This window comes from Squalius cephalus (genome assembly GCF_949319135.1).
Source record: "Squalius cephalus genome assembly, chromosome: 20".
NCBI classification, from domain to species: domain Eukaryota; kingdom Metazoa; phylum Chordata; class Actinopteri; order Cypriniformes; family Leuciscidae; genus Squalius; species Squalius cephalus.
In genome coordinates this window covers 29,448,793-29,475,652 of record NC_137141.1, presented here as the reverse complement: position 1 = coordinate 29,475,652, position 26,860 = coordinate 29,448,793, and the positions used below count along the sequence as shown (strand labels likewise).

Here is a 26,860-nt window from a genome sequence, read left to right as displayed (position 1 = left end):
AAGGCAAAAGTGTGTAAAGACGGAGAAGATTACCAGTCACTTGGGAGAAAATTCACTGCATCTCTGAAGGTACATATATATATTATTCATGTCAGTAATGCAATAAGTTAAAGCTCAATAGTCTCATTGGAAGGGAAGACCTATATTCAGTTTGTAGATACAAACTAATTGATTTTAAAAAACACTTTATGGATTGTATACTTGTATGAATTTAATTACTTTGTCTTTAGTATGTAACATATGTAAAATAAAGTACCACTGTACATTTACATCTGTAGATGTTGTTCTGTAAGGATTTATTATACTGTGTTTATGTATGTGTTATGTCTGTATTCCCGCAGCATAAACAGTTGAGCATTGTGCTAACAATAGGTTTGATAAAATGTATACTTTGAATGAAATGAAAGTCGTTTGGATAAAATCCTCAAATGGCAACTGTAAAAGTTACAACACAGAAAAATCAATAACAGGATGGGATTTGTTTAGGTTTAATCGAACAACTATATTCAAAGACTCTTAGCACGCATACCACGAGAACAGTCTGTAAGATGAGCTGTAAGATGAACTGACTCATTGATCTGTCAGGGTAAACATTGACCTTCCTCTTAAAATAAAGATTGCGGCTGGTATTTCTGGTGGCAGGGAATGGCACAGGTTGTCAATGGGAACTGGTGAATATGAATCTGATAGAGGTAACTTTTATTAAAGCAATGTAATATCTTTGTATTGTTGTTGTAATTTCCTCTTTTTAATAGTAAAGAAATCCAGACAGATTTCAAAATGCCTCCTCCAGCGGTTCCACACGGCATGTGCCTAAAAATCATGGATGACCGCAACATGAAGGGTGGCATGGGCTCTGAAACAAATCCTTTGAAGTTCATGGATCAGGACTACAACTTTTTACAAGACTACTGTCTTAAGACAAGACAGAGATTTGTTGATGAGTTTTTCCCACCAGACCCTCGTTCCATTGGCGAAGGGCTGCTGGAGCCAGAAGTCATGGCCCGAGTGGAGTGGATAAGACCATCGGTATGTAATCTATACTTCATCTTTGACATGTTCTGATAATAATGCACACTAATTAGAAGTGTAAATTTTTTTTATTTTTTGAAAGCTAAAAGATGTGACTATGACAATTACATTTTTTTTTTTTTAAGAATTTAAAAGACACAACTAAAAACAACTTTCAATCACATCCATTTCACAGAATGCATCAGTTGCCAAATACTGAAGATATTACTTATTTTCTTTCAGAAATTGTATCCAGATAAAGCTGAATTTGTTGTAGATACAGTGTCCAGGTTTGACTACGCCCAAGGGAATATAGGTATGTCTGGGTAACCACAATATTGTCGTTTTAGACACTTAAAGCGTGGGAAGACAGTTTTGGAGATGCTAGCAATAGCATGTTAGCTTGGAAAGCATCCCACCCTCCCTTCAGAGCTTCTCCAAAGCCACGCCTCCTTCAAAACACATGAACGCGCAAAGCCAGAGAGTCTGCAAAGCGTCATGAGAGACGGAATTAAATTACCTCATGTCTCAAAGCACATAACACTACAATATTATTGAACGTAAACAACTTACAGAGCTCTTACTTGTACCACCTTATTGATGCAAATACATTTCGGCGAAAGAAACAGAAATAAAAAGTAGAACGTCACGGATTGCCATCTCGGTAATTATGCAGCATAAACTCGTTGTTTTGGTTCAGGAGGAACTGTAAAAGTAAAAACAGCGGCTGCTGTTTCTTTGCAGCGCTTTGGCTGTCTGTCTACAACATGTTGACATGTGATGGAAATACAGGCAGGAAGGTCCTCCTATCATTGCATTTTGTACATTTTTAAACTTAGACCACTTCAATTATTGATTGCTATCAAGACGAGAAAGGAGTTTCAACAAGTATATAAAAAAATGGCCTACCCTAGCAAAAGTTTAAAAACCCTAGTTTAAAACTCTAGTAAATTCTAGTGCATTGGCACCTACTGCCACCTAGCGGCATCATACATAAGCAGAATGGTGTTCAGTTCAATTACCTATGCCATTGTAAACATCCAGTAATTGAGTCAGCCATGATTATTTTTTCAATAATAGATTAGAGGGGCTATTGTGACAAAGCGACCTGCTCTGTGTAAATAAAAGCTTAGCCTATATTTAAGCCAAGTAACCTTATTGTATTTTGTACAGATTTGCATATTATTTTTTTTCTGCCCTCTGAGCAACACACTAGATGGTGCTATAATAAGTGCATTAGAGTCTTCCTACATTCCTGTTCCCTTTCAAATCCTTGTAAGCCCCAATAATCATACATCTGATTTTGTTTACCGCCATTATGGAGTGGTTGAACTTTCTGGAAAACCGATTTTTTGGTTCGATTTGCACAAAACTTCCCAAGACCCTCATGAAAAAAATGTTATCGAAAGAAACATAATTTTATATTGCACTTACAATGTAGTTTTATATAATTTACAATTTATCCCAATAATATTGAAAACATATTTGTCAATTTGTGTGATGTGGTAGGCTATATATACTGCTGTCTAATTAAAATGAAGAGACAATATTATTTGTCTTTTATAATATAACACATCTATAAAGACACACTTAAAGACTTGTTGTATTTGAAAAGATGCATGGCAACATCCCTATATCCTTTAGTCCGAGCCATTGAAAATATGTGGAATATGTAAGATATCCTATAAAATTTACTGTTCCAATTTGTGTGTTTTTTTCTTTAGGAAACTGCTGGTTTCTGGCCTCTGTTGGGGCTCTAACATTTCAAGACAAATTATTACAAAAGGTCGTCCCAGACAGACAATCGTTCAGCCACAATTATACTGGTTTATTTCACTTCAGGGTGAGTTCCTCTTATTTCATGCCATAATTTCCAATATTTAATTTTTTCCACTATGTTGATCATATTATCCAGAATCGAAACCCCAAGCAATAGTTATTCCTGTTAGTTTTTTACTCAGTGTTCTGCTTATTTAAACTTACAGTTCTGGCGGTTTGGGAAATGGTACGATGTTGTGATTGATGACAAACTGCCAGCAATCAACAACAGGCTGATTTTTGTCAGATCAAAAACATATAATGAGTTCTGGCCAGCCTTGCTGGAGAAAGCATATGCAAAGTAAGTGCCTGTACATCTTTTAGTGACTTTATGTGACTTTATAAAAAAATAATTTCAAGTATATGTAAGCAATTGTGCTGTCGTATTCAATATAAGCACGACTGTAATTCAACCTGTGATTAATGTACAGTATTAGCCTTCAAATGTATGTCTATTACATTGCGGCATATAATTTAGAGTTTGAATGACTGTTACAGAGTGTGCGGCTCCTACGCTGACATGCACTATGGCCGGGTATCCGAAGCCCTCATGGACTTCACCGGAGGGGTTCACATGCACTACGAACTGAAAACGGCTCCAACTGATTTGTGGGAGATAATGTACCGTGCTTTCCAGTCAGAAGTCCTTATGGGCTGTGAAACTCCAGCAGGAGTAAAAACAAAAAAACAACAATATTTTACAGGGACATTTTAATTTGAGGGATTCCAAAAAAACACTTACAGCACATTTTAAGCAATGACTTTTACACCACACCATCTGTCTTCTGATAATTTTTCTCTGTTTCCACATAATCAGAAAGAGAGTGAGGAACGATTACCAAATGGCATTGTTCTGGGTCACGCTTACACTGTGACAAAGGTTTACCAGGTAAGACTGCACAAAATCAAGTCTCAGCACGCATCAGATTCATATAAGGTATTAAGGTAAATATTTTAGGGACAAAAGATAATGGAAGCCAACAAACTTGATACTCACCCATGCTTTACATGTTTGTACATGATTTGGCCTTTTTGCATAATCTTAGTGTTTGTTCTGCTCAGTGCTCGAACGTGACAAATCATTAAAAATAAACATATGCATTTTACTTCAAAATTCTGTTAAATTAAAAAATAAAGCTACTAAAGGCTAAATCTACTGGTAATATCAGAAAGATCTACTAATTATTTAAAATCATGCTCCACAGGTCATGAGTGGTAAATATCCAGTTCAGCTGGTGAGATTGTTCAACCCATGGGGAGGCATTGAGTGGAATGGAGACTGGGGTGACAAGTAAGAACTGATTTTATTTAACCACACATTCTCTTTTTTTTAAAGTCTGTTGTGGAAATGTACTATTTGCAACAAATTTTATTCTTATGGATAAACCCCTTGAAATGCACAATCTTGCTTTCAAGAGGGTCCTAATATACAAAACACAAAACACAAAAAAACTACAAGATAATTCATACACAAGAATTGCAAACTGTTAATAAACACAACCAATAAATTACAACAAACAAATATTTGTAACGGTGCAGTGTAGTTGAATCTAAAGAGGGATGCGTGGCACAGAATGACAATGAAACATGAGGTTAAATAAACAAAGAAATCAAGTGAACTCTACACATCTACCATAACTTCAACGACGAACACAGATCTGAGGAAACTGAGGGCTAAATACACAGGATAGCAATCAAAGAAACAGGGAACAGGTGTGCAACTAATCAGAAACCATGGTAACAAACTACAAACTAGAAATCAGCAAAACAGTATCAACAAATACCATGACAAAGAAACAAAACATAACAATAAAACTATTAAAGGTCCCATTTTTCGTGTGTTTTTGAAGCTTTGATTGTGTTTACAGTGTGCAATATAACATGTGTTCATGTTTCGTGTGTAAAAAAACAGTATTTTTCACACAATTTACTTATCTGTATACCGCTGTTTTCACTGTCCTAAGAACGGGCTGATAACTTCCTTGTTCTATGAAGTCCCTCCTTCAGAAATACGTAACGAGTTCTGATTGTGCCAGCGGTTCCTGTGTTGTGATTCGACAGCAGCGTAGCGCACGTTGCCCGTTGGGAAGGCCAAACAAAGGTGATTGGACTCCGGGATTGAAAGTAACAGTGTCTCGACGACATGGCGACAAACACACACTACAAACACAACTCTTCCTCTTCTCCGTGGGAGCGCAACAAGACCACGCCCCCTTTTTTTGTGTATTCCTGTGGGCGGAGGTTAGTCAAAAAACGGTTCTAGTGACGTCATTAAAGAAGGAAGTAGAGGGATGTAGTCCAAACCGGCCGTTCGATGAAGGCGACTTCTGTTAAATAAAATATCTCGCTTGGCATTGAACTTTGAGCTTTATAATTTTACACATATTATTTATACTCTAACAACAACATTACACACTAACTAAAGTTTGAAACATGGGATCACGAAGAACGGGACCTTTAAACTAAACAAGACATGATAAAGAAACGAAACATTACTTGAACATGGCAATGTTTGCTTAGCAATAAAATATACAGTATATATAAACATAAATATAACATAATCTAAAGCATGTACAGCATGTCTCAAAATAAAGAAGCAAATATATAATCTGTATATATAATCCCTGTTCCGTTCTGTTCTCTCCCGGTTATCATCTATGTTATTGTGTGCATTGTGGATTCTTCATGGCATCTTGGTTTCCCTTATCAGTCGATCACTTCAGCGTACATCATGACCGACTGATAGGAATCTCGCTAGAGAGGCCAATCTACTTTGAGTGAAACTAAAACGAGCCAATACACATTGGCATGCAATCATTTGCATCAGCTGTTCAGCCTCGCAGCGCGGTTATAACGAGCTGCAGGTGCGATTGCATTTCAGCTTTTTGCTTCGGAGCCAAGCAAAGCTTGTGAAGACTATTTCGAGCAAGCTTCTTTTTTGGATTTCTCCAGAGATGCGGGCGTGACGACACAGCAGCGCGAGCAGTCTTTTTTCTCTCTCTCTTCTCTCTATCTCCCCTTCTCTATTTTTTGTTTTTGCCTTTGAGCAAACAAAAAGCTGTTTTTACAGCCGGTAAGACCAGTGAGAGAGACGCGCACAGACTGGTGCACATTCCTGTCACGCCATGGTGTTGCTGCAGGTCCATCAGGCCAAGGCACTGAAGAAACTGCACGAGGGTGGTCACGACCCACAAGTTCTCCAGGAACTTCACGCCGCAATGGACCTCGCGCTTCATGTGACAAAGGTCACCGCGCGGTCAGTGGGTCATGCGATGTCCACGCTTGTGGTCCAGAAACGCCATCTCTGGCTGTGTCTGGCCGACATGAGGGAGACCGACAAGCTCCGCTTCCTTAACTCCCCCGTGTCCCAGACTGGCCTCTTCGGCGACGCGGTTGAGAACTTCGCCCAGCAGTTCTCGGCTGTACAAAAGCAGACTGAGGCCATCAAACACATCCTGCCGCGGCGGTCAGCTGCTGCCTCCACCCCACTGCCTGCGGCCCCTCAGTCTGCTCGTCGCCGGGGCCGGCCTCCTGCGTCTGCCCTCGCTCCCGCGCCGCAGCAGCAGCCGCCACCTGAACGGCGCTGTGGAGCCAGTCGCAGGCCTCCGCCAAGAAGGCTGGTAAAGCCAAGAGCAAGCGGCCCTTGGACGGGCGACCCGGAGATGGATGGGATTGTTCTTCGGGAGACGGTGACCGCACCGCTCCCTCCCCCGGGTGAAAAATCCTTGTTTTCCTTTTGTTTATGTTCCACCGCTGGCCTCAAAACCAGCGGTACCCAAATTTTCAATAAAGGTGACACAGGGCAACTTTTTGAGCAATGTTGCAGGGCAATCTTGCCGAGCGATTGTTGCTTGGGCACTTTCCCATTGAAAATGGGCAATCAATTTCTATCTGTATAATTTAGATTGGTCGTGGGCCCTGTGTCTCATCTGGTTGCCCGTTGACGGCAACATTGCCCAGCAACATTGCTCAAAAAGTTTCCCTGTGTATCATCACCTTAAAATAGCAGTTTCTTCCATCTCTGGGTCCGAAGAGGGCCCGGAGAGCAGTGGGGGGAGAGAATCCTCACCACTCTCATCCGCCTCTTCTATCTCTTCTAATGTATTATTTTTTAGGTACTTTGATAACAGATTATAAATTAATTGTTCAAATACTTAAACAATAACACAAATTATTGATATAGGTCTATCATTTTGTTGATCAAGAATGTGGATCACCTTCTTTATAAATTGGAGTAATACAAGAATACTTCCATATAGTCAGTGGATCAGCCAGTGGATACATGAGGATATGATAAGCAAATTTAATGTATTATTAAGACTGAGTTGATCAATAATATTCAAAACTTCTGTAGGTATTAATTTAGTAAAAGAAAACATACGATATAATTGTATAATAATAGTAGATTATTGAAGCTATTAATATAAGAATGATTTTATAAATTGTACAGCAATAGATAGGGAATCATGAATTATATCACACAATAGTAGCAGTTTAACATAACTAACTTTCAGAACAACTGGCAGTGAAAACATTCAACAAAAAATTGTTATATTTTTTGCAGTTCTCAAACAAAAAAGTTTGTGAAATTGTTTGATTATTGCACAGTCAAAATGATCCGTTATTGAGATGTATGTTTTACATAATTCTTTCAGCTCACCCTTGTGGAACACAGTGAGTGATGAGGACCGCAAACAACATCTTCGGAACGAAAATGGAGAGTTCTGGTGAGTATACTATGAACCATGTTTTAAAAAAGATTCTTAACACGTACTAAAACATGAATTACATATTGTCTAGGATTTACATATGAAGCGTTGTTTTTTTTGTTTTTTTGCAGGATGTCAATGAAAGATTTCTGTAGAACATTTGACAACATAGATATCTGCTGTTCCTGTCCTGATTTTCTGGAAGAAAAGTCTGCATGTCACTGGATTTCCAAGTTCCACCATGGCAGATGGGTTCCTGGGAGCACAGCTGGAGGCTGCATGAATCATTCAGGTGCTTTTCTTTCATTAGTGGTGCCAAAGGCAAGGCACTACTATTGTCATCATTGCTAATACTTATTATTATTATTTAGTGCAAAACTTTGACAAGCAATAGCTCCGAGCGAGGATTTCGCAGAAATGTGATTTACCACATTTGAAGAGGCTGGCAGGCTCTGTAAGAACATTCCTCACAATGGGGTAAAAGTTGTGACCCTGGGGGGCAGGAGCTGCCCACAGTTGAAGCGTTACTATGGTGTAGGACGGCCCATGAAACACACATGTTTTTCCTAATATGGTAAATTGCATAGGGATTTTGAATTTAACATAACTCTGGATCACAGTGTCATAGAGATCACTCTTGAAAATAGATCAAAGGGATATCTTTGGATAGAAGTTTGGATAGAAACATGAAGGTGGTCTCGTTTGACTTGGGTCAGCAAACAGACAATCATGAGACACCTTCAACACTTCCTGGGCACATCCTAGCAACCCAAATCCAAAGAGGGATATCTTCCATTCTGAATGTCATAGAGGCATGGGAGTTGGTTTATCATTCATACTGACAAGCAGCCTTTGGAGTATCATCATTGGCAGCTGCCAAGCTACTCCCTAGCAACCAAATAGAGTACCTTAGCAACCGTTTTGCAAGACCTATATCTCTGCATCAGAACATCATATAGAGATGGGGTTTGGCTCTTTTGACTCGTGCTATCAAACAGGATTTTCTACATGCTACACATGCTAGCTGTGGATAGCTACATGCTAATTACAATTAGCTTAGGGTTAAACATAAGAACAATTAAAAATGTGCAAGCATCATGCTAGCATCATGTTGGCAACATGATAATCCTACTAGCATTATGTTAATCATGCTAGCATCATGCTAGCAACATGCTAATCATGTCATCATCATGCTAACAACATGCTAATTTTGTTAGCATATTGCACCACTCACATTTTCTTCAGGAAATGTACATTCCAGTTATGATTATAAATCTACTAGTCATCAATGCAAATCTGCTTCTAACACCCGTGTCCTGTAATTGTAGACACCTTCTTTACCAACCCCCAGTTTTGGCTGAAGATTAATGAGATGGATAAGGGCTGTGATCAGGGCCAGAGCAATGTTCTGGTGTCCCTCATACAGAAACCTGACAAGAGAAACAGACGCCTTGCTTCACACCATGGCATCGGCTTCTGCGTATTTGCAGTCAGTATTCACAAAAAAACATAAAAAACCACACACAAAAACAAACAAACAAACAAACAAACACAAAGGCAATAAATATGGTTGTACAATGATGCAATTGTGCTTAGAGTGTAACCTTTATTTTTGTTTTGAACTTTTACAGGTTCCACCCGAGGCAAGTAAAATATACTCAAAGTTTTTAATACATAATACATAAGTTGTCATACCTTTCTGACACGTTTATTGTTTAATTATCCTTTAGATGAGATCTGAGGGAAAGTTTGGATTAAGCTTTTTCTATAGCAGAAAGCCTGTGGCAACAAGCGGGGACTTTCAGGATGCAAGACAAGTGATGAAATTATTCAGACTGGAGCCAGGAGAGTATCTCATTGTACCATCCACTTACATCCCTAATAAGAACGCAGAATTCATCCTGTCCATTCTGTGCAAAAATGAGATAAACATTCAGTAAGTTACATGAAGGACTGAGAGATTGACTATAACTTTACAATATTCAACATTTGAGTAATTATTTATGCTTGGAATACTGAAAAACTGACTTTATACACTGAAATGTTCACAATCATGTGCTTTATTACACTGGTTTTTTTTTTTTTAAATATGTGTTTTTTTTATCCAGAAAGGACACAGAAAGGACAGAGAAAGATTTTCTTGTGGATCTCGTAGACGAGGTAATAATACACACACTTATTTTGTAAAATTTTTAGTATACTCTTGAGTTTGTCAATATGTGCAATCATTGAATTAGTTATATTGGTTCTTTCAACATATCTCTGCAATTGCAACTAAACCCTATCTTTGTCTTGTTTTTGTTAATTCTCCTACAAGGGGAATGATATTAATTGTACAAATAAAGTTAGCATAATTACAACTTCAGAATCGATTGAACACTCTTCTCTGCACATTGAATATTACATTATTGTTTATTCTATACAAATATTAATATATTGTTACATAAATTCACATTTTATTCATTTTAAAGGGGTGGTATAATCCCCTTTTCACAAGATGTAAAATAAGTATCTGATGTCCCCAGAGTTTGTATGTGAAGTTTTAGCTCAAAATACCCCACAGATATTTTTATATAGCATGTTAAAGTTGTCACTTTTTGAGGGTAAGCAAAAAACGCACCATGTCTGTCCCTTTAAATGCAAATGAGCTGCTGATTCCGGCACAGAGGGCGGAGCTTCAAGAGCTTGTGTCCTTTTACTTCACACAGATATGCACTGAAAATTTCAAAACCTTTTAGCCTTTATGTTCAAATTGGAGTCAGACAAAGACGGAGAGACTCAAGAAAAAGTGACAACATGTAGACAACATCTCTGAATGGTTAGTTTATGAATTTATGTAGCTTATGCTGGGTACACACCAAAAGATAATCAGGCTGATTTTGGGCCGATTTCCCCCCTCCCACCAATCCTAGCTATGTCCCGATTATCTTGATGGTTCTACAGATTATCTTATCAGATTTTCCCTTTGTGTGAGGTGTGAGGCCGAACCTGATCAGTAGCACCTCAATGCAGTCCACAAGATCCAGGGGGCGGGGTTGGATCCACATATAAGGGGTGGAGACTGGTAGGTTTAGGGGTGGAGATGGGTAGGTTTAGGGGTGGGTTTAGGGATCAGGGGGTGGAGATGGGTAGGTTTAGGTATAGGCTTGTTCGACTTGAACCGGCGCTGCACGGACTGATCGGTTTATGACATCAAAGTACCGTGAGAGCAATTCAAAAGCATAAGGAGCCGTCTACTTTCTATTCACTCTCACGGTACTTTGATGTCATTCACCGATCGATCTGTGCAGCGCCGGTTCAAGTCGAACAAGCCTTAAGGCGGGAGGAGTTGGATCTGGATCCAACTCCTTCCCGTTGGACCTGGATCCAACTCCTTCCCGTTGGATTTTGTGTTCTGCAGGGAGGACCATCTCAACCTGATCGGAAGAACGTCGGAGCCGCCCCGATCGCGAATCGTAAATATTCTACATGTTGAATATTTACGATCAGAAATCCTGATGTGTGGGGTGAAGCCCGAGGACAAACGTGCGCACGCTCTGGAGATTATCACGTGAAACGAAACAATATCCAATCAGAAAGTGAGATGATGGAAGACGGAAGCATAACAAACGCAGTCATGGCGTTTTTTAAATTTTTTGTCCTCATGTTTGTGGTCTACATTTTTCTTTGGCTCACCAAACATACAAGACAGACAAACATACAGACAACATCTCAAATATAGTAAAGGAAATATAAAAAAAGGATACAATGGAAAATATCATAATGAAAATAATACATTAAGATAACAACTCATTTGTTGTTGTCACTTGGTTTGGTTAAGGATACTGATGGCATTTGGGATAGGCAGAGGCACTCTGAAGCGCCTCCCAGACTTCAGAAGCTCAAACTGGCCAGAAATAAGTTTGCATTTTAAATGGCCAAACCAAGCAGAGAGATGAAAGGTTAAAACACTTTCAATGTGTGTGATGTACACTAGCTCAATAGTCTGAGCTATGACGCCCAAACAGTTCAGTCTTCTGAGGAGACTAAATCATTGTGAGTCACATTTTGTATCACATATTGGAAATATCCTATCACATTTTGAAAATCTTATAAGATGTAAAAAATCTTTTGGTGTGTACCCAGCATTATGTATAGCTATCTTCTAGTCATTGATTAGCATATTCTGTCTTGATAATCTATAAATCGTGTTCCGGGGGCGGGGTTTATGCAAATTTTAGGGTTGGCGATGTCACTAACCCGGGAGGAATGTCGTGTAGTCCCTACCAGCCGTTTGTTGTAGTCCTTAAAAAGCAATTTCTTTAAAAGCAAATATCTCCCTTTGCTTTGAACTTTGAGCGTCGTAACTTTGCAGATGTTGTTTATTCTCAAACAGCAACATTACACACTAAAGTTTTTAAAGATTTGAGAATTTTATATCATCTGAAAATTGTAAAGAGTAGATTATCAGAACTCAGACATTTGTTTTCTGCTTTAGAAATGAGAAGTCTAATTGTGATTTTAGCAGTTGCCGATGATACAGTTGTCTCTTTTTTCATATTTAGATCGCATACAACGATAAAGTGGATGAAGGATTGCAAACTAAAATTCTGTTTCGGCAATATTCCGATCAGGTAAATATGTAAGCTATTATATTATCAAAAAATAAAATGAGCTGCTACAAGCTTCAACCTCTTGAATGTCTTCTTTGGAAACAGTACAAAGTTGTTGATGCTGAGAAACTTCAACAGCTTCTTCATGAAAACCTACTCAGAGGTGAGTGTTTGAAAAATCCTGTACGTTCTATGTGAAATATAGTTTAGAAATCTCAAATTGCCTCATAAATCTCACAAATGTGACCCGTACCTTTTAGGAAATAAAAATACTGAAGGATTTGGCCTGGATTCCTGCAGAAGTATAATTGCCATGTCAGATGTATCCTTTTTTCCTTAATTAAAAACGATTAAAAAATAATTAGTTGAATGATGATATATGATTTATCCCCATCAGTTTGTTTCCAGTCATACTGTGAAGAAACATGTTTTAGCTCTAGAAATATTTCCTGACAATAAAAATAGTTCTCTGTCACTGGAAGACTTCGTGGATCAGAATTTCTTCGTCTGTGGACCCGCATTATGATGTACAAGGTGAGTGGATTTGAGTCTGGAATTTAGCTTTGTTTGTTGATTGGTGTATATGACTTTCTTCTTTCAGACGAATACAATCACAGTTATGTTAAAAAATATCCCGGCTCTTCCAAGTTTTATAATGGCAGTGGATTGCAACCAACAGATTAAAGCTCAAAAACGTGCATCCATCCGTCATAAACGAACTTCACACGGCTCCAGGGAGTTAATAAAGGCCTTCTGAAGCAAAACAATGAGTTTGTGTAAGACAAATATTCATATTTAGCACGTTACAAAGTAAAATTTTAGCTTCCGGCCAAATGGCCATAAGCAGTCTACTTGCCCCTAAAGCGCAACTTACGAAACTTGTCATGTAGTACGTCATGGCGTAGTGTAAATATCCACAGTACGTCGCATTAGTTGCGCTTTACTTAGGGGGAATCCGTATGTTTGTTTGGCCGGAAGCTAGTTATTTCACTTTATAAAGTTTTAAATATTAATATTTGTCTAACACAAACTCATTGTTTTGCTTCAGAAGGGCTTTATTAACTCCCTGGAGCCGTGTGAAGTTCTTTTATGACGGATGGATGCACGTTTTTGAGCTTCAATCTGTTGGTTGCAATCCACTGCCATTATAAAACTTGGAAGAGCCGGGATATTTTTTTTAATAAAACTTCAATTGTATTTGTCTGAAAGAAGAAAGTCATACACACCTAGGATGGCTTGAGGGGGAATAAATCATGGGATAATTTTCATTTGAAAGTGAACTACTCCTTTAAGACAATTTGTTTTCAAATTTTTTTACAGGAAATCTTCTACAACATGGATTCTTCCAGAGATGGGGTTCTGGATTTGAACGAACTGCAAAATGCATTAAAGAAAACAGGTTAAAGCTTATACAGTTTATACTTTGCGGTAGTAAAATGTTGAAAATATTGTAATTTACTTAGTAGAAGAAAAGTATTAAATATTTGCATGAACTATTTTTTACAAACATCACTGCTGTGGTACAGTGCATCTGTAAGGCTGCCTAGTGACACCTAAAATTGAAAACAGAGATGTTATGATACATATAATATTTTCAATCACACATTGTATAGATAATGTATTTATGTCATGGTTCTTGTGCCCTAGGCATGCATATAAATGAAGACATCCTGAGTCTCATGGTTGTGCGGTATGGTGGTGCTTCAGAACAGATCTCTCTGGAGGGTTTCATTTGCCTTGTCATGCGTTTGAACTGCATGGCGAGTGAGTAAGACTAGATGTTCTCTCTCTCTCTGACTTCCTTATACAGAAAGCTGGAGCCTTTCTCAGTACAAACACTCATATTCACACTCTCACTGTAACATCTATGGGCCATTTCACCAGCCATAGTGCCGCCCTAATTTGATGTTCAGAACTGTAAGGGACCGTTCGGTATTTATGGAAGGGGCCACCGGAGGAAAATAGGGGAGGGTCATGTCTTTTTATTCTTTGTTGAGGGGAGGGTCATCCAACTTTTTTTAGTCTAGGGGGTAGTGATGTATGTCTCGAGACCGGTCTTGGTCTCGAGACCGGTCTCGAGACCACTTTTACGTGGTCTCGGTCTTGTCACGGCCTCGACGGTCTTTGGTCTTGGTCTTGTCTTGGTCTCGGACCTCTCGGTCTTGTCTAGGTCTCGCTGTCTCAGACCGACATAGTGGTCGGGGGATTTAGCAATACAATACTAAAATATCCACGACGACACAACGTTCGATAATGCAACATTATTATCCGCAACGGAACGGATTGAAGCGCGTGTCCGAGTCAAGACAGTGCTGCGTGAGCGCGAGCCACGAGAAAACACTTTATCCGCGCCACTGATCGCAGCGGCAACGAGCACTTTGATCACTTGATTTAAAAAACACATATCAGTGACATGATGGGTTTTAACTTCATTCAGGAGATTTTGGGTAACTGCACAACTGACAGATGACTTTGAGAGCACCGCCAACGGTGTGTGTGTGTGTGTGTAACCATAGCGACAAAACGACCAACTTTCGGATCCTGCCTATAATTTCGTTTTTAAAAATTTAATTATGTATTTAAAAGTTGCAGAATAGATTAATTTGGAGACTCCGAAATCGGCAGAGATAGGCAGGCATTTGCTTAGATGAATTTGTGTCTTTGATATCTGTGTGTGTGTGTGTGTGTGTGTGTGTGTTGTTTGATTACAATATTGTATTTAAGATGGTGTTAGACTAAATAAATGGTCTTTTAAATATCATCTGTATATCTCTGTTGTGTTGACTAAACATTAGGCCTAATCCAAGTTTATAATTGTGTATCTTTAATTTGATGTTACAATTTAATCTATAAATTAAGTATAATTTCAATTGGTTACATATTTCTCATTCTTTAGACAGTTGTTGGAGGAGCAAGATGGTGTTGGAGGTGTTTGATGTTTTGTCAGATGACCCAGTCAGTACCAGTCATGTCAGTCCTCAACGGTACACAAAAGTTAAGGGAGTCTCAATCCTCTAATAGTGCAGTAACAGCCGTCATGCAATTGCTACACATAGGCCTAGTTGATCTCACCCAGTCTGCAAAAACATTTACAGTGAGCTCACAGTCACACACATGACATGGTCTGTCTCTGTATTGTTCTGCCTGTGTAGTTGAAGTAATACCGTTTAATATGTATTGAATGTAGCCTAAACTGCGGCTGAACCCTAGTATGCTGCTGTTCTTGAATTCATACAAGTTATTGCTTAGCTTCAACACTAGTCTGTTTTTTTTTTCCTCCGGTCTCGACTTGGTCTCGGTTTTGGTCTCGACTTGGTCTTGGTCTTGACTTGGTCTGTCTTGGTCTTGGTCTTGGTCTTGTCTTGGTCTCGATACCCTCTGGTCTTGGTAGTGTCTTGGTCTCGGCTTAGGCGGTCTTGACTACAAGTCTACTAGGGGGAGGGTCACCCAACTTTTATATTCATGAAAACAGCAACATTTCAAAGTGGCTTGTTTGGTGCTATTTTTTTCCATTTAGCTCCATGTTGATCTCGCGTTATCAGCCCCCCTTCGATATCAGATGGGTCTGACCCAACAAAAATCCAGTTTGGCGCTGTTTGACAGTAGGCGCGCATTCAGTTCGCGCTTAGAAAAAGTGCATCATGTCAGAACAGAACGCCAAAGAAATGTTTACCCGGCAAAGCTTTAAAGCACGAGCAAATAATGAAGTGTTGTTAAGTGCACAGTGTCCTGTGAGTGTAACTCTACCGCTGCATTAACATGTGATGTGAACGTACGTCGAGTTTAACAGTATTGGGACTGAGGCGCCAGAACTGCTGATAGAATGTGCGCTGTAGGGCGATACTGCATATTTTAGTTTCCATTCTTATTTTGTTTCCACGATGTGTAAAATGTAGGGCTACCACCAGCCGCGGCGCTACCATTGGGCATTTAGGTCCGGGCCCACCCATTTTCTACTATGGTTTTGTACGTTTCTTCATTCGGATCTATTTGCGATGATCGATCCAAATTCTAAACAAACAGTTTACATGCTTCGTCCTTGTTACATTATTCATTAAGATAATAATTAATAAATGCACGCATAATTATCAGTGAACTTGATAAATGTTGCAGATATGTTTTACATGCATGCACAAACAAATGCCTTTCAACTTGTGTGTGCAAAATTCAGAATAAAATGAATGTGCAGCAATTTGTACAAATACAGAGTCTGTAGGTCTACTGTGTTGTTACCATTAAATAAGCTCATTTAGTTTCATTTTTGTTAAAATATAATGTTATTTTTTCATCTATGTTGATTATGAAAAGTGAACCGCACACACGAGTATACGCAATATCGAGAGACATGGAGCGGGTCAGACATGATTTTGACCACTTAATTAAGTTTTGTTTTGCAGAAAACGTTTTTTTTTAAGTGAATTTCGTTTTGTATAAATTGTATCTTAATTTTAATATTTTTTTTTTTTTATCAACCAATTGCCAAATACCAAATATAGCAGACAACACAATCATAGAGGCGCCCGCGTGGTCACTTGCACTGCTCGTAAACAGGAGCGCATCTCATCCTAACTTAACGAAACCCCAGCATATGCCTCACATACATGAAATATATCTTAAGAAAGCTTGAAATGTATTTTTAACAATTTAAAACGAAAAGAAATAGGCTACTCTCTGGTTATGTAATGATGTGTGAAAAGGAGGATTGATAGAGAGATGTAGGTGGCTGGCTTGAAAACCAGTGGAGGTGTCGGTAAGAACAATCCAGTCCAGTCACTTCAATTACACAGCATCTTTCTTTATTAAATGTATGTGTGTGAGCGTGTGGTTTCTACAAGAACAGAAATACAATGTTTTAGTTCACAATAAACATAACATGAAATCCACAGGAAATAAAGGAATTTAAACAATACATGAAGTCATCTACTCATATAATCTCAAATACATATGTAAATAATTAAAGAACATGCCTAAGCAAGAAATACAGCAAAATAAACACATTTAGGATAAACTTAATACAGAATAATAATTAAGTGTCAAAAAGCACTTACATGGTCAAATACACACACGCAGGGAAAAACAAAGGAAGAACTCAGTCCTCTGCACAGTGCATCCATGTGCACCAGAATGAAGGTGCTGTGAGCACAGGTGCAATTTATAAGGCCTGATAGTGTCCTAATTGGCTTGAGATTAGGTGGGTGGAGCTAAAACTTAATAGGAAAATTCACAAGCTAAGTGGGGTGTGGCACATGCTTGGCACCTTGACGCTTAGGGACACACAACTTCTCAACAGCCGCCCCCAAATTTGTATAGCAAATTTGATCAATCAGGGGAGATCAGGCAGGGCAGGAAGAGGAATGAGGCGGGCAATGGGCCTTGTATATGTCCTGTCCTTGACTTGGACATCAGCAACCCTACAACGGCCATCCTTGCTGGAATGAAGGGAGATGACCTTACCCACTGACCATTGGGATCTGGGAAGTTGAGGATCTAGTATTAGAACAACAGTGTTAGGTTGTAGGTTAGGATGATCTGTACGCCACTTATGTCTGGACTGGAGAGAGGGAAGATAATTTCGAAGGAAATGGGCCCAAAAATGATCAGAAAGGATCTGGCTGTGACGCCATTGACGGCGACTGTGCAGCTCAGAGTCTGGATATGTAACCAGAGGAAGGGAAGCATCATGCCGCCCCATCAGCAGCAAGTTAGGGGTCACCGGGTCAGGGTCAGCAATGTCAGAAGACACATAGCCTATGGGTTTGGAATTTAAGATGCCTTCAATTTCAATCATTACTGTGCGTAATACCTCCTCACTGACAATTTGAGCACCGAGGGTAGTCTCCAGAGCGATTTTGATGGAGCGTATTTCACGCTCCCAGGTTCCACCAAAGTGAGGTGCGTATGGAGGATTGAATTTGAAGGAAATCCTCTGCTTAGCTAGAGCTTCCTGAAGGTCAGGGGTCAGGGATTGATAGGCATCAAGTAACTCTCTCTTACCGCCAATGAAGTTGGTACCTCTGTCAGAGAGTAGTTCAAATGGTTTACCTCTGCGAGCAATAAAGCGCCTGAGCGCCATCAGGAAGGAATCTGTATTTATGTGACTGAGTAGATCAAGATGCACGCACCTAGTCGTCAGACATTTGAAAATTATTCCCCACCTTTTCTCAGTTCGTCTGCCAATCTTTACTGTATAGGGCCCAAAACAATCCATCCCAGTGGAATAGAATGGAGGTGTGTTCAGGCGAAGGCGAGCGGGAGGGAGATCCGCCATTTGGGGAATAACAGGATGTGCTCGGAACTGTTGGCATTTCGGGCACCTATGCTGATATTTTTTGACTGCCTCACGACCCCTCAGGATCCAGTACCGCCTCCTTAACTCAGCGAATAGCCTCTCTCGCCCAGGATGTTGTAAGTGGTCATCACAATCCTTAATTATAAGCGTTGTGATTGGATGGGCAGGGTCCAGGACTACTGGATGAATGGCATCAGGGGGTAGATCACTACTTCGCCGTAACCTTCCGCCAACTCGAATAAGCCCTGATGCTGGGTCTAGCTCTGGGGCAAGGGAGAGTAAACGGCTTGAAGGAAGAAGGGGCTTTTGGGTTTGAAGGCAGGCTAAATCATCCCTGAAGGAATCCACCTGGGCTTGTCTTAGGATGGCTGTCTCTGAATCACGATAGTTTTCTGCTGATGGAGGCTTTGCCGCTCCATGAAGAGATGCGGCCATGCAGTCAAGGAGATCTTGGAGGGTGGCAAATTGACTGGGGTCAGGGATGGAGGGGTATGGACTGAGAGATACAGCACCACAAAAACTGGGCTTACGGCACTCTTCAGCATCATCAGATTGATCTATAACAGGGCTAGTGGGCCACAGTTCAGGGGATTGGAACATGAAGGCAGGTCCTTGGTTCCACCTGCAGGGCCTACTAAGTTCAGCAAGTAGCTTTCCTCTAGTTAGGTCGTCCGCTGGGTTGTTCTTAGAATCCACATAACACCACTCCTGGCCTTTAGTGAGCTCCTGAATCTCAGCTACCCTGGTTCCAACGAAAACTTTGTAACGGCAAGAGTCAGAGGTGAGCCAATGGAGTACAGTGGTAGAGTCAGTCCACAGAATAGTCTTTCTGATACGGAGGGTGAGCTCTGTTTGGAGGAGACTGAATAGCTGAGCTCCTATGAGGGCAGCACATAATTCAAGTCGTGGAATGGAAAGTTGTTTTTTGGGAGCAACGCGGGACCTCGCCATGAGAAAGGACACATTCCCTTGCTGCTGACAATCTTCTGTGCGCATGTAGGCAACCGCACCATAGGACTTCTCTGATGCATCACAGAAGATGTGGAGGTCTTGAGTGGTTAAGGAGGTGTCTACTGAATGAGGTGTGAGGCAGCGAGGCAAAGTGATGGTGGAGAGGTTAGGAAGTTCATTCTCCCATGAAAGCCAGGCTTTTAAGAGATCATGAGGGAGATTAGGGTCATCCCATTCTCATGCCTTTCCCCATAAGTGCTGGACGATGATTTTGGCTCTTGTGGTGTAAGGGAGGATATAGCCAAGAGGATCATACTGGCTAGCAAGGACTCTGTAAATATGACGCATAGTTGGAGTAGTAGATTCAATGGTTCTGTGCCTGTATCTGAGAGTATCTGTATGGCAGTTCCAGAGGAGGCCTAGAGTAGACTCTAAGGGATCAAGAGAAGGATGGTGTGATAACCAGAGCTCTGTTTGTTCTGACCTGGCTTCAGGAGGGAGGTGACAGATGACCTGAGGATCATTACTGGCCCATTGTCTGATTTCGAAGCCACCAGAGGAGAGGGTAGTGCGTAGGCTATTAAGGAGATCTTTGGCTTCCTCTGGAGTGGGGAAACTCTGTAAACAGTTATCTACGTAGAAATTACTGTGTATGGAATTGTGAATGCACTCATCTGCCTGAGCATCTTTGATGATCCTCTGGAGGATGTAAATGGCACAGCAAGGGCTTGAGGTTGTGCCAAAGGGGAGGACTTGCCATTCATACACAGTTGGGGGAACTTTACAGTCCAGGTCACGCCAGAGGAATCGCAGGAGAGGTTTATCCTGGGGTAATAGGCACACCTGGTGAAACATTGATTTAATGTCTCCACTGATTGCAATCTTGTGCTGCCTAAAACGGAGCAAAACTCCAAGGAGGGAAGGCCCGAGGATTGGTCCAGGAAGTAACTGCGAGTTCAAACACTGATTTCGGAAGGAGAAGGAGCAATCAAACACAATGCGATCTTTACCATTGTGATGCACATTGTGGTGGGGTATGAACCAGGACTCAGGAGTATCTTCTATTTCAGAGGATGACAACTTTTTGACATACCCAGCATTAACTAATTTCTGGATCTCACCAGTATAGTTCTCTGCCTGTTGTGGATTTTGAAGGAGTCGCCTTTCACAGCTGCGGAGACGGGACATTACTGCCTCCTTAGGGGCTTTCAGAGGGGGCCAGGGATCTACATGGAGGAGGGGTGCTGCATATCGTAGAACGCCGTCAACAGGTGTCCTGATAGTTTGGGTCTCAAGCTGGTGCATTGCCTCTTGATCCTGTTTGGACCGAACCACTGCTTTCATGCTTCTCTGTGGTAACGCATCAATCTGCCATAGTTTCTGAACATTATGGTGGATGTCATCAGGTGGGCATTTAAAGGAGATATAATGAGAACAAGTAGAAGATAAGCTAGAAAGATCTCTTGCAGGACCCTGCAGTGTCCAGCCGAGCCGGGTCTTGATTGCTACAGGGGTACCAGGAGGGCCTAATTTGACAGGTTGTGTTGGGATGATGAGGTGTGTATGATCAGCTCCTATAAGGAGAAGTGGCCTTACTCTATTAAGCTGTTTGAGAGGGAACTGACGGAGGTGTGAGTAGCGCCGCTGGAGGAATTTCACGGGGTGAGAATGTTCTGACAAGGATAGTTGTTCAGCAGTGAAGGCTTGACTGATGACATAGGACTTATTAGGATGCACTTTAGGAATAAGGGTGAAGGATACAGAAGCTCCATTAAGAGTCTGAACATCCTGTCTCACGGTTCTCAGCTGTAGACTCTCAGATTTACCTTTTAGCTGAAGTGTTTGGGCAGCAGGGTGAAGGAGGATTGTTCTTTCGGACCCATCATCCAGTATGGCATAAGTGTCTAAGGATCTGTCTCCATTGCGCAGGGTCACTTTTACTACCTTCAGTAGTACTTTATTGCAGTCACTAGGGTGGTCAAGATATAGATTTTGCACTTGCCTCTGATTAACGTTGCATAGGATGTGTAGGTGTTTCCCATTACACTGGCTGCAGCGTCCTTTCAGGTTACATTGGGTTGTAAAGTGATCTCGTAAACATCGCCAACAACGTCTCTGTTCCTTGATCCAATTAGTTATCTGGTCTTTGGTGAGCTGGAGGAAATCACCACACTTACTGACATGATGTTCAGTAGAATTGCAGTAAGCGCACACTGGATAGGATTCCGCCATGTTGTTAGGAGGCTGAATTACTTTCGGTGAGGGAACTTGGGCTTTGGAGGAGGTCATATGAGAGGAGGTTTTAATACCATGGAGTATGGTTGTACCTCTTAATGGGTGAGGAGGTGGAGGAGGCCTCTGCCGGATAGGCTGAAATGTCCTTTCTCTCCTAGGCTGGCAGCGGGCTTCTTGTTGTAGCCAGTTGGAAAAATCTAGGAGGTTATAGGAAAGGGAACCTGGTCTACTCAAGCATATCCATCTCTTAAACTGGCAGAACTGCTCATGGGGAAGTTTCTCTAGAAGTCGCTCAACATGTGAGCCACAGGTAAGCTCAGAGAGACCCTCAGGGCCCATGGACTGAAGGAGGCCTACTAATGCTTGCACTCGAAGAGAAAATTGGTCCAAGCCTCTACCATCACCTGTACGAATAACAGGCATCTCCATGATGGACCGGAGCTCCTTCAAAGCAAGCTGTCTAGGTTGACCGTAACGCTCATCTAGGGCTCGTATAGCTCGAGTATAAGGATCTGGAGCATAAACATAAGCCAAAGCAAGTCTCCTCGCCTGGTCTACCTTTAGATGATCCAATAGGATGTGGTATTTATATTGCTCTGATTCTCTTGGATCTAACAAGTTGGATAGGGCCATCTTTAACATCATGTATTGACATTCATCCTCCCTCGTGAGATCAGGGAAAGAAGGACCTTCTACCCTCCTATGGTTTAACTGCAGGGGGCCAATAGGAGGAACTAGCTGGTTTAGAGGGGCAGCTGACGTTAGGTGGTGGGGCTGCACATTGAGAGGCTGGTATGCCGGCTGGACAGAATAGGACAAAACACCAGGCAAAGGTTGGTTTGGCAGTGTATAGGCTGGGAGCATGGGGTTATATGAGGCTGGTGCTTGATATGTGACAGGAAACTGACCACAGCCAGGAGGATTCGTGCTCTGCAACGACTGTGGCATAGGTTGGGTAAGAGGGGCACGACTTACAGGAGGCAGAGGAGATGGAAGCTGTGGCTGAAGTAGGAGAGGAGGGTGCCTATGGTCCTCTGTATGGGCTTGTGGAGATGCTGCTGATTGAAGGTTAAGATTATCAGGGCAAGGGGATGGCAAGCGAGACCGTGAGGAATGGGTGCTGCTCCTAAGCATGCACTGCTGGATTAGTCTACCCTGATTTCTTAATTCTTCTACCAATTGCTGTAGGAGTGCAGTCTGAGTATCAGGAATGGGAGCTATTGGAGAGGTATGTTGGTGTTCAACTTCAGGGGTTTGCACTCTCTCAGATAGGACAGGTGAATAAGGGTGTGGAATATACTCCTGAATATCTCCCTCCGTGGGCAATTCCAACTCCTCTGGCTCTTCCTCAGACTCATCTTCTTTCCAGGGTTGATAATGAGGACCAGTACCAGGAATATCTGCAGGATGGAGCAGTTGTTGTTCTGGTGCTTCTGCTGTAGGTTGCGACCGCTGAGGATATTGTAGGATGAAATCATCATAACGTGCGGGGAGCTGAGCTTGGCGACGTGGGCGCTCATGCTGAGACAATGAGGGCAGGGAGTGACTAGACATATCCACTGATCATCAATGAGCTCCGGCTCGAAGGACCATGAAAAGGAGGATTGATAGAGAGATGTAGGTGGCTGGCTTGAAAACCAGTGGAGGTGTCGGTAAGAACAATCCAGTCCAGTCACTTCAATTACACAGCATCTTTCTTTATTAAATGTATGTGTGTGAGCGTGTGGTTTCTACAAGAACAGAAATACAATGTTTTAGTTCACAATAAACATAACATGAAATCCACAGGAAATAAAGGAATTTAAACAATACATGAAGTCATCTACTCATATAATCTCAAATACATATGTAAATAATTAAAGAACATGCCTAAGCAAGAAATACAGCAAAATAAACACATTTAGGATAAACTTAATACAGAATAATAATTAAGTGTCAAAAAGCACTTACATGGTCAAATACACACACGCAGGGAAAAACAAAGGAAGAACTCAGTCCTCTGCACAGTGCATCCATGTGCACCAGAATGAAGGTGCTGTGAGCACAGGTGCAATTTATAAGGCCTGATAGTGTCCTAATTGGCTTGAGATTAGGTGGGTGGAGCTAAAACTTAATAGGAAAATTCACAAGCTAAGTGGGGTGTGGCACATGCTTGGCACCTTGACGCTTAGGGACACACAACTTCTCAACAATGTGCATTTCTCTCTATAGGCGTGTTCACTACTACGGAGATGGCGATCGTCAACTTCATCTTTACAGCTGTTGTTGCTGTTAATAAACTAAAAATAATAGGCTTATAATTTTATTAAACAATAAATTAAATGACATTTTTATTGTATTAAAAAGCAACGAAAAAAATCCTGTTTATCAGTAGTGTGTGTGTGTGTGTGTGTGTGTGTCGAAATAATTTGTCCGCAGCTGCTCAAAAAAAAAAAAAAAAAACAGTCAAAAACCCCACTGTCAGTGTTTTGTAAGGAACATGCAAATATGTTCAATATAGCAGGAGACATTTTAATTGTTTACTAATAAAACAGTTATTTTTTATGTCAGTGTCGGCTAGACAGATGAAGTTGACGACTCGCGATCTTCGCAGCGGTAGCCTACCACATCTTTAAATCAATATTAGTAGGCTATTATTTAAGTTAACATAAAATACATAGACCTACACCACAAAAACTAGTTGAGGATAAATTCGTTAAAATTGGGCGATTCCAGTGAATGGAAGTGACATTTGCAGTCAAAACTTAAAATAAAAATTCTCAGAAAATGCATTTATTTGAAACGTCTGAAAGGAGTCAAGACATTAGAAAAATATCGGTCTACACATGCGTTTTATATTTAATATGAGGGAAATACACATGTGACGTGACACAAAAAAATCTTTAACTTTTAGGTGGCAAAATATTTTTTTAGTAATTCTATAAATTACACTGTGCAAACCAAAATATATATACCCACCGGATGAATAAAGATCGGCCTCCACAGAAAATTAAATTTTATATTATTTTTATTTTATTTTTCGTGTTTGCATTTATGTGAAAAAAAAAAAATGTTACGGGCGTGACAGTTCTCCATTACTCACGGACATGACTGCTCTGAAGCGACTTTAAAAATTGCACAGAGACCTCAAACAGAAAGCACAAAGCCTTTCTTTAAAGTGAATTTCGTTTTTTTTATTAATTATATCTTAATTTTAGTCAATGTTTCATCTGGATTTAATAAATAAGAAGTAGTCTAAATATAGTAGAAAATAGATAATCATGACACGGAGGCGCGGGCGAGTGAACTGGACTCTTGTCTCATAAATGAACCGAAACTCAGCGTAAGGTAGGCTATGCTACTTGCCTCACAGACCTGAGAAATATATAGAAAGCTTGAAATGTCTACTTTTAAACATGCAGAACAATTCAAAACGAAGGAAAACAGACTGCTTTCTCCTTATGAAATGTGCATTTCTCTCTGGCGCGTTCTGAGAAGATCGCGACGCATCGTCAACTTCATCTTTGCAGTCGACACAGAAAACACTTGTTTATTAAAAACAATTAAAATGTCTAGCTATATATGACATTAATAATCATTACTTTTGCCGGTTCTTTGTGACAGCTTTTAGATGCTTTATTGGCAGCGCCACCCACATGTTGAACGAGTCACACCGCATCAGCACCGAAAACATGATTTTTTTTTTTAAATCTAAAATAAAAAATCGTGATACGAACCGAATCGTAGGTTTGGTCTATCGTTACAGCCAGATGAGAAAGCAAGAGTTTATGGTTTAAAAAACAAACAAACAATGGTTATCTGAACATCTTTGCCAAGCGCAAACCAGTACAGAATTAGGCTAATCAATAAATTATCGGGGAGGGTCATGCCTTTTTTCACAATCATTTTGGAGGGTCATAGAAAAAATTATTGCTGGCGAAGGGAGGGTCATGTCTTTTTTGACAACAGATCTCAAAACTCCTCCGGTGGCCCCTTAAATAAATAACGAACAGTCCCTAAAATAAAATTTAAAAAATAATATATTTTTTTGGGTAAGCTACCAAGAGTTGTCACACAAACTGGTAAACAAATTTGGTTTGACCCTTTCATGCTCCTGAAATAGTTTGAGCTAAATATCCTGCAGGTATTTTTATTATTATTATTATTACATTTTAACAGCCGTTATTTTCCTCATCAGGAATATTCCAGAGACTCTGTGAAAGTGGGAAGATAACTCTTAATGAGAGTGAGGTAATCCTGATGTAAACATTTTTCTATATCTCAAAACACATACTGTACAAGTGTTTCATTTGTTCATTTTTTTTTTTCATTCAAAGTTCATACATTCACAACCTATTTCTGTGCATCTGTGTTTTAGTGGATTGGACTCACCATGTACTCATGAGGGAACGTCTGTTTGCCAGGAGGTTTGCCAACAAACGCAAGAACAGATTGGCAGTTTAGGCGGTCTAAACATTTCTTTCATTTCATTTTTTTTATTTTTATATTAAAATAATATACAAATTGTGATGCTTATTCACTTATTATCCCTCTAAGAATTAAAATGCTTTTGCTTTTCTTAAAGCTACACTGTGTGATTTTTACCCCCATCTAGCGGTGAAATTGTATATGACTACCCAGTGAATATTAGTTTATGTTCCTCTCAATTCCGAGGGCGTTTAAACTCCTACGGTGGCCGTATTATTCCAAGATTAACATGGCTTCCAGTTATCACTTCGTCCATGACAATAATAAACAATACGTCTAAAATGAATAAAACTACAGGACAGATGTCAGGAGATAAACGTCACCCTTGGAATCGGCTATCCCAGCATAATCAGATTAGGCTAACGTTACAATGTGTACAAAGTAAAAGCAATTAAAAATAACTAAAATTTACAGTGTCCTTTTTTTATATAGCTTAAAAAATTGCGCCTTTAAAACTATTCATTACCTGTGATCCGTGGCAGCACAGATTTATGTTACAGGGTAAACAATACTTTTTCACCATTGACACGAGGATGAAGTTATACAGGTCGTTCTGGCGTTATGCACAACCATGCTATGGTTAGACAAGCAACTATAAAACTTTGAATTTACACAAATGAATTACAACAGGCTAAATTACCTGTCGAGAAGAAAGCAGGCAATCTCGGCGTCCGTTTTAAAATCTTTTCTCCTCATGAGCTCTTTCCATCTGGGAAAAGTTACTCCAATATTGACTATGGTCTTGCTGATTTGTCTGTCGCGTTGACGTTTTAATTCTCTCTTTCAAA

At 40.4% G+C, this 26,860-nt stretch overlaps 1 protein-coding gene across 1 annotated transcript; it reads left to right on the top strand.

Annotated features, from left to right (window-relative positions):
• Positions 1-26,091, top strand: LOC307147591 (calpain-1 catalytic subunit). The gene is made up of 22 exons (XM_079852452.1): positions 1-69; positions 756-1,029; positions 1,255-1,327; positions 2,736-2,854; positions 2,997-3,130; positions 3,328-3,502; positions 3,647-3,718; positions 4,035-4,120; positions 7,485-7,556; positions 7,670-7,830; positions 8,867-9,027; positions 9,170-9,181; positions 9,269-9,474; positions 9,647-9,698; positions 12,083-12,151; positions 12,236-12,293; positions 12,391-12,452; positions 12,596-12,664; positions 13,451-13,529; positions 13,778-13,894; positions 25,783-25,835; positions 25,963-26,091. Exons 2-22 carry the CDS (start codon positions 781-783, stop codon positions 25,987-25,989), a joined length of 2,106 nt encoding a protein of 701 aa, XP_079708578.1. The 5' UTR covers positions 1-69; positions 756-780; the 3' UTR covers positions 25,990-26,091.
• The last annotated feature ends 769 nt before the right edge of the window (positions 26,092-26,860 follow it).

What these genes read in the sequence shown, in the direction of transcription:
- LOC307147591 (XM_079852452.1), top strand. Translation starts at nt 781, where the DNA reads ATGCCTCCTCCAGCGGTTCCACACGGCATGTGCCTAAAAATCATGGAT. An exon ending in CTGGTTTATTTCACTTCAGG is followed by an intron (nt 2,855 to 2,996) that starts GTGAGTTCCTCT and finishes TTAAACTTACAG; the next exon opens with TTCTGGCGGTTTGGGAAATG. An exon ending in GCTGTGAAACTCCAGCAGGA is followed by an intron (nt 3,503 to 3,646) that starts GTAAAAACAAAA and finishes CCACATAATCAG; the next exon opens with AAAGAGAGTGAGGAACGATT.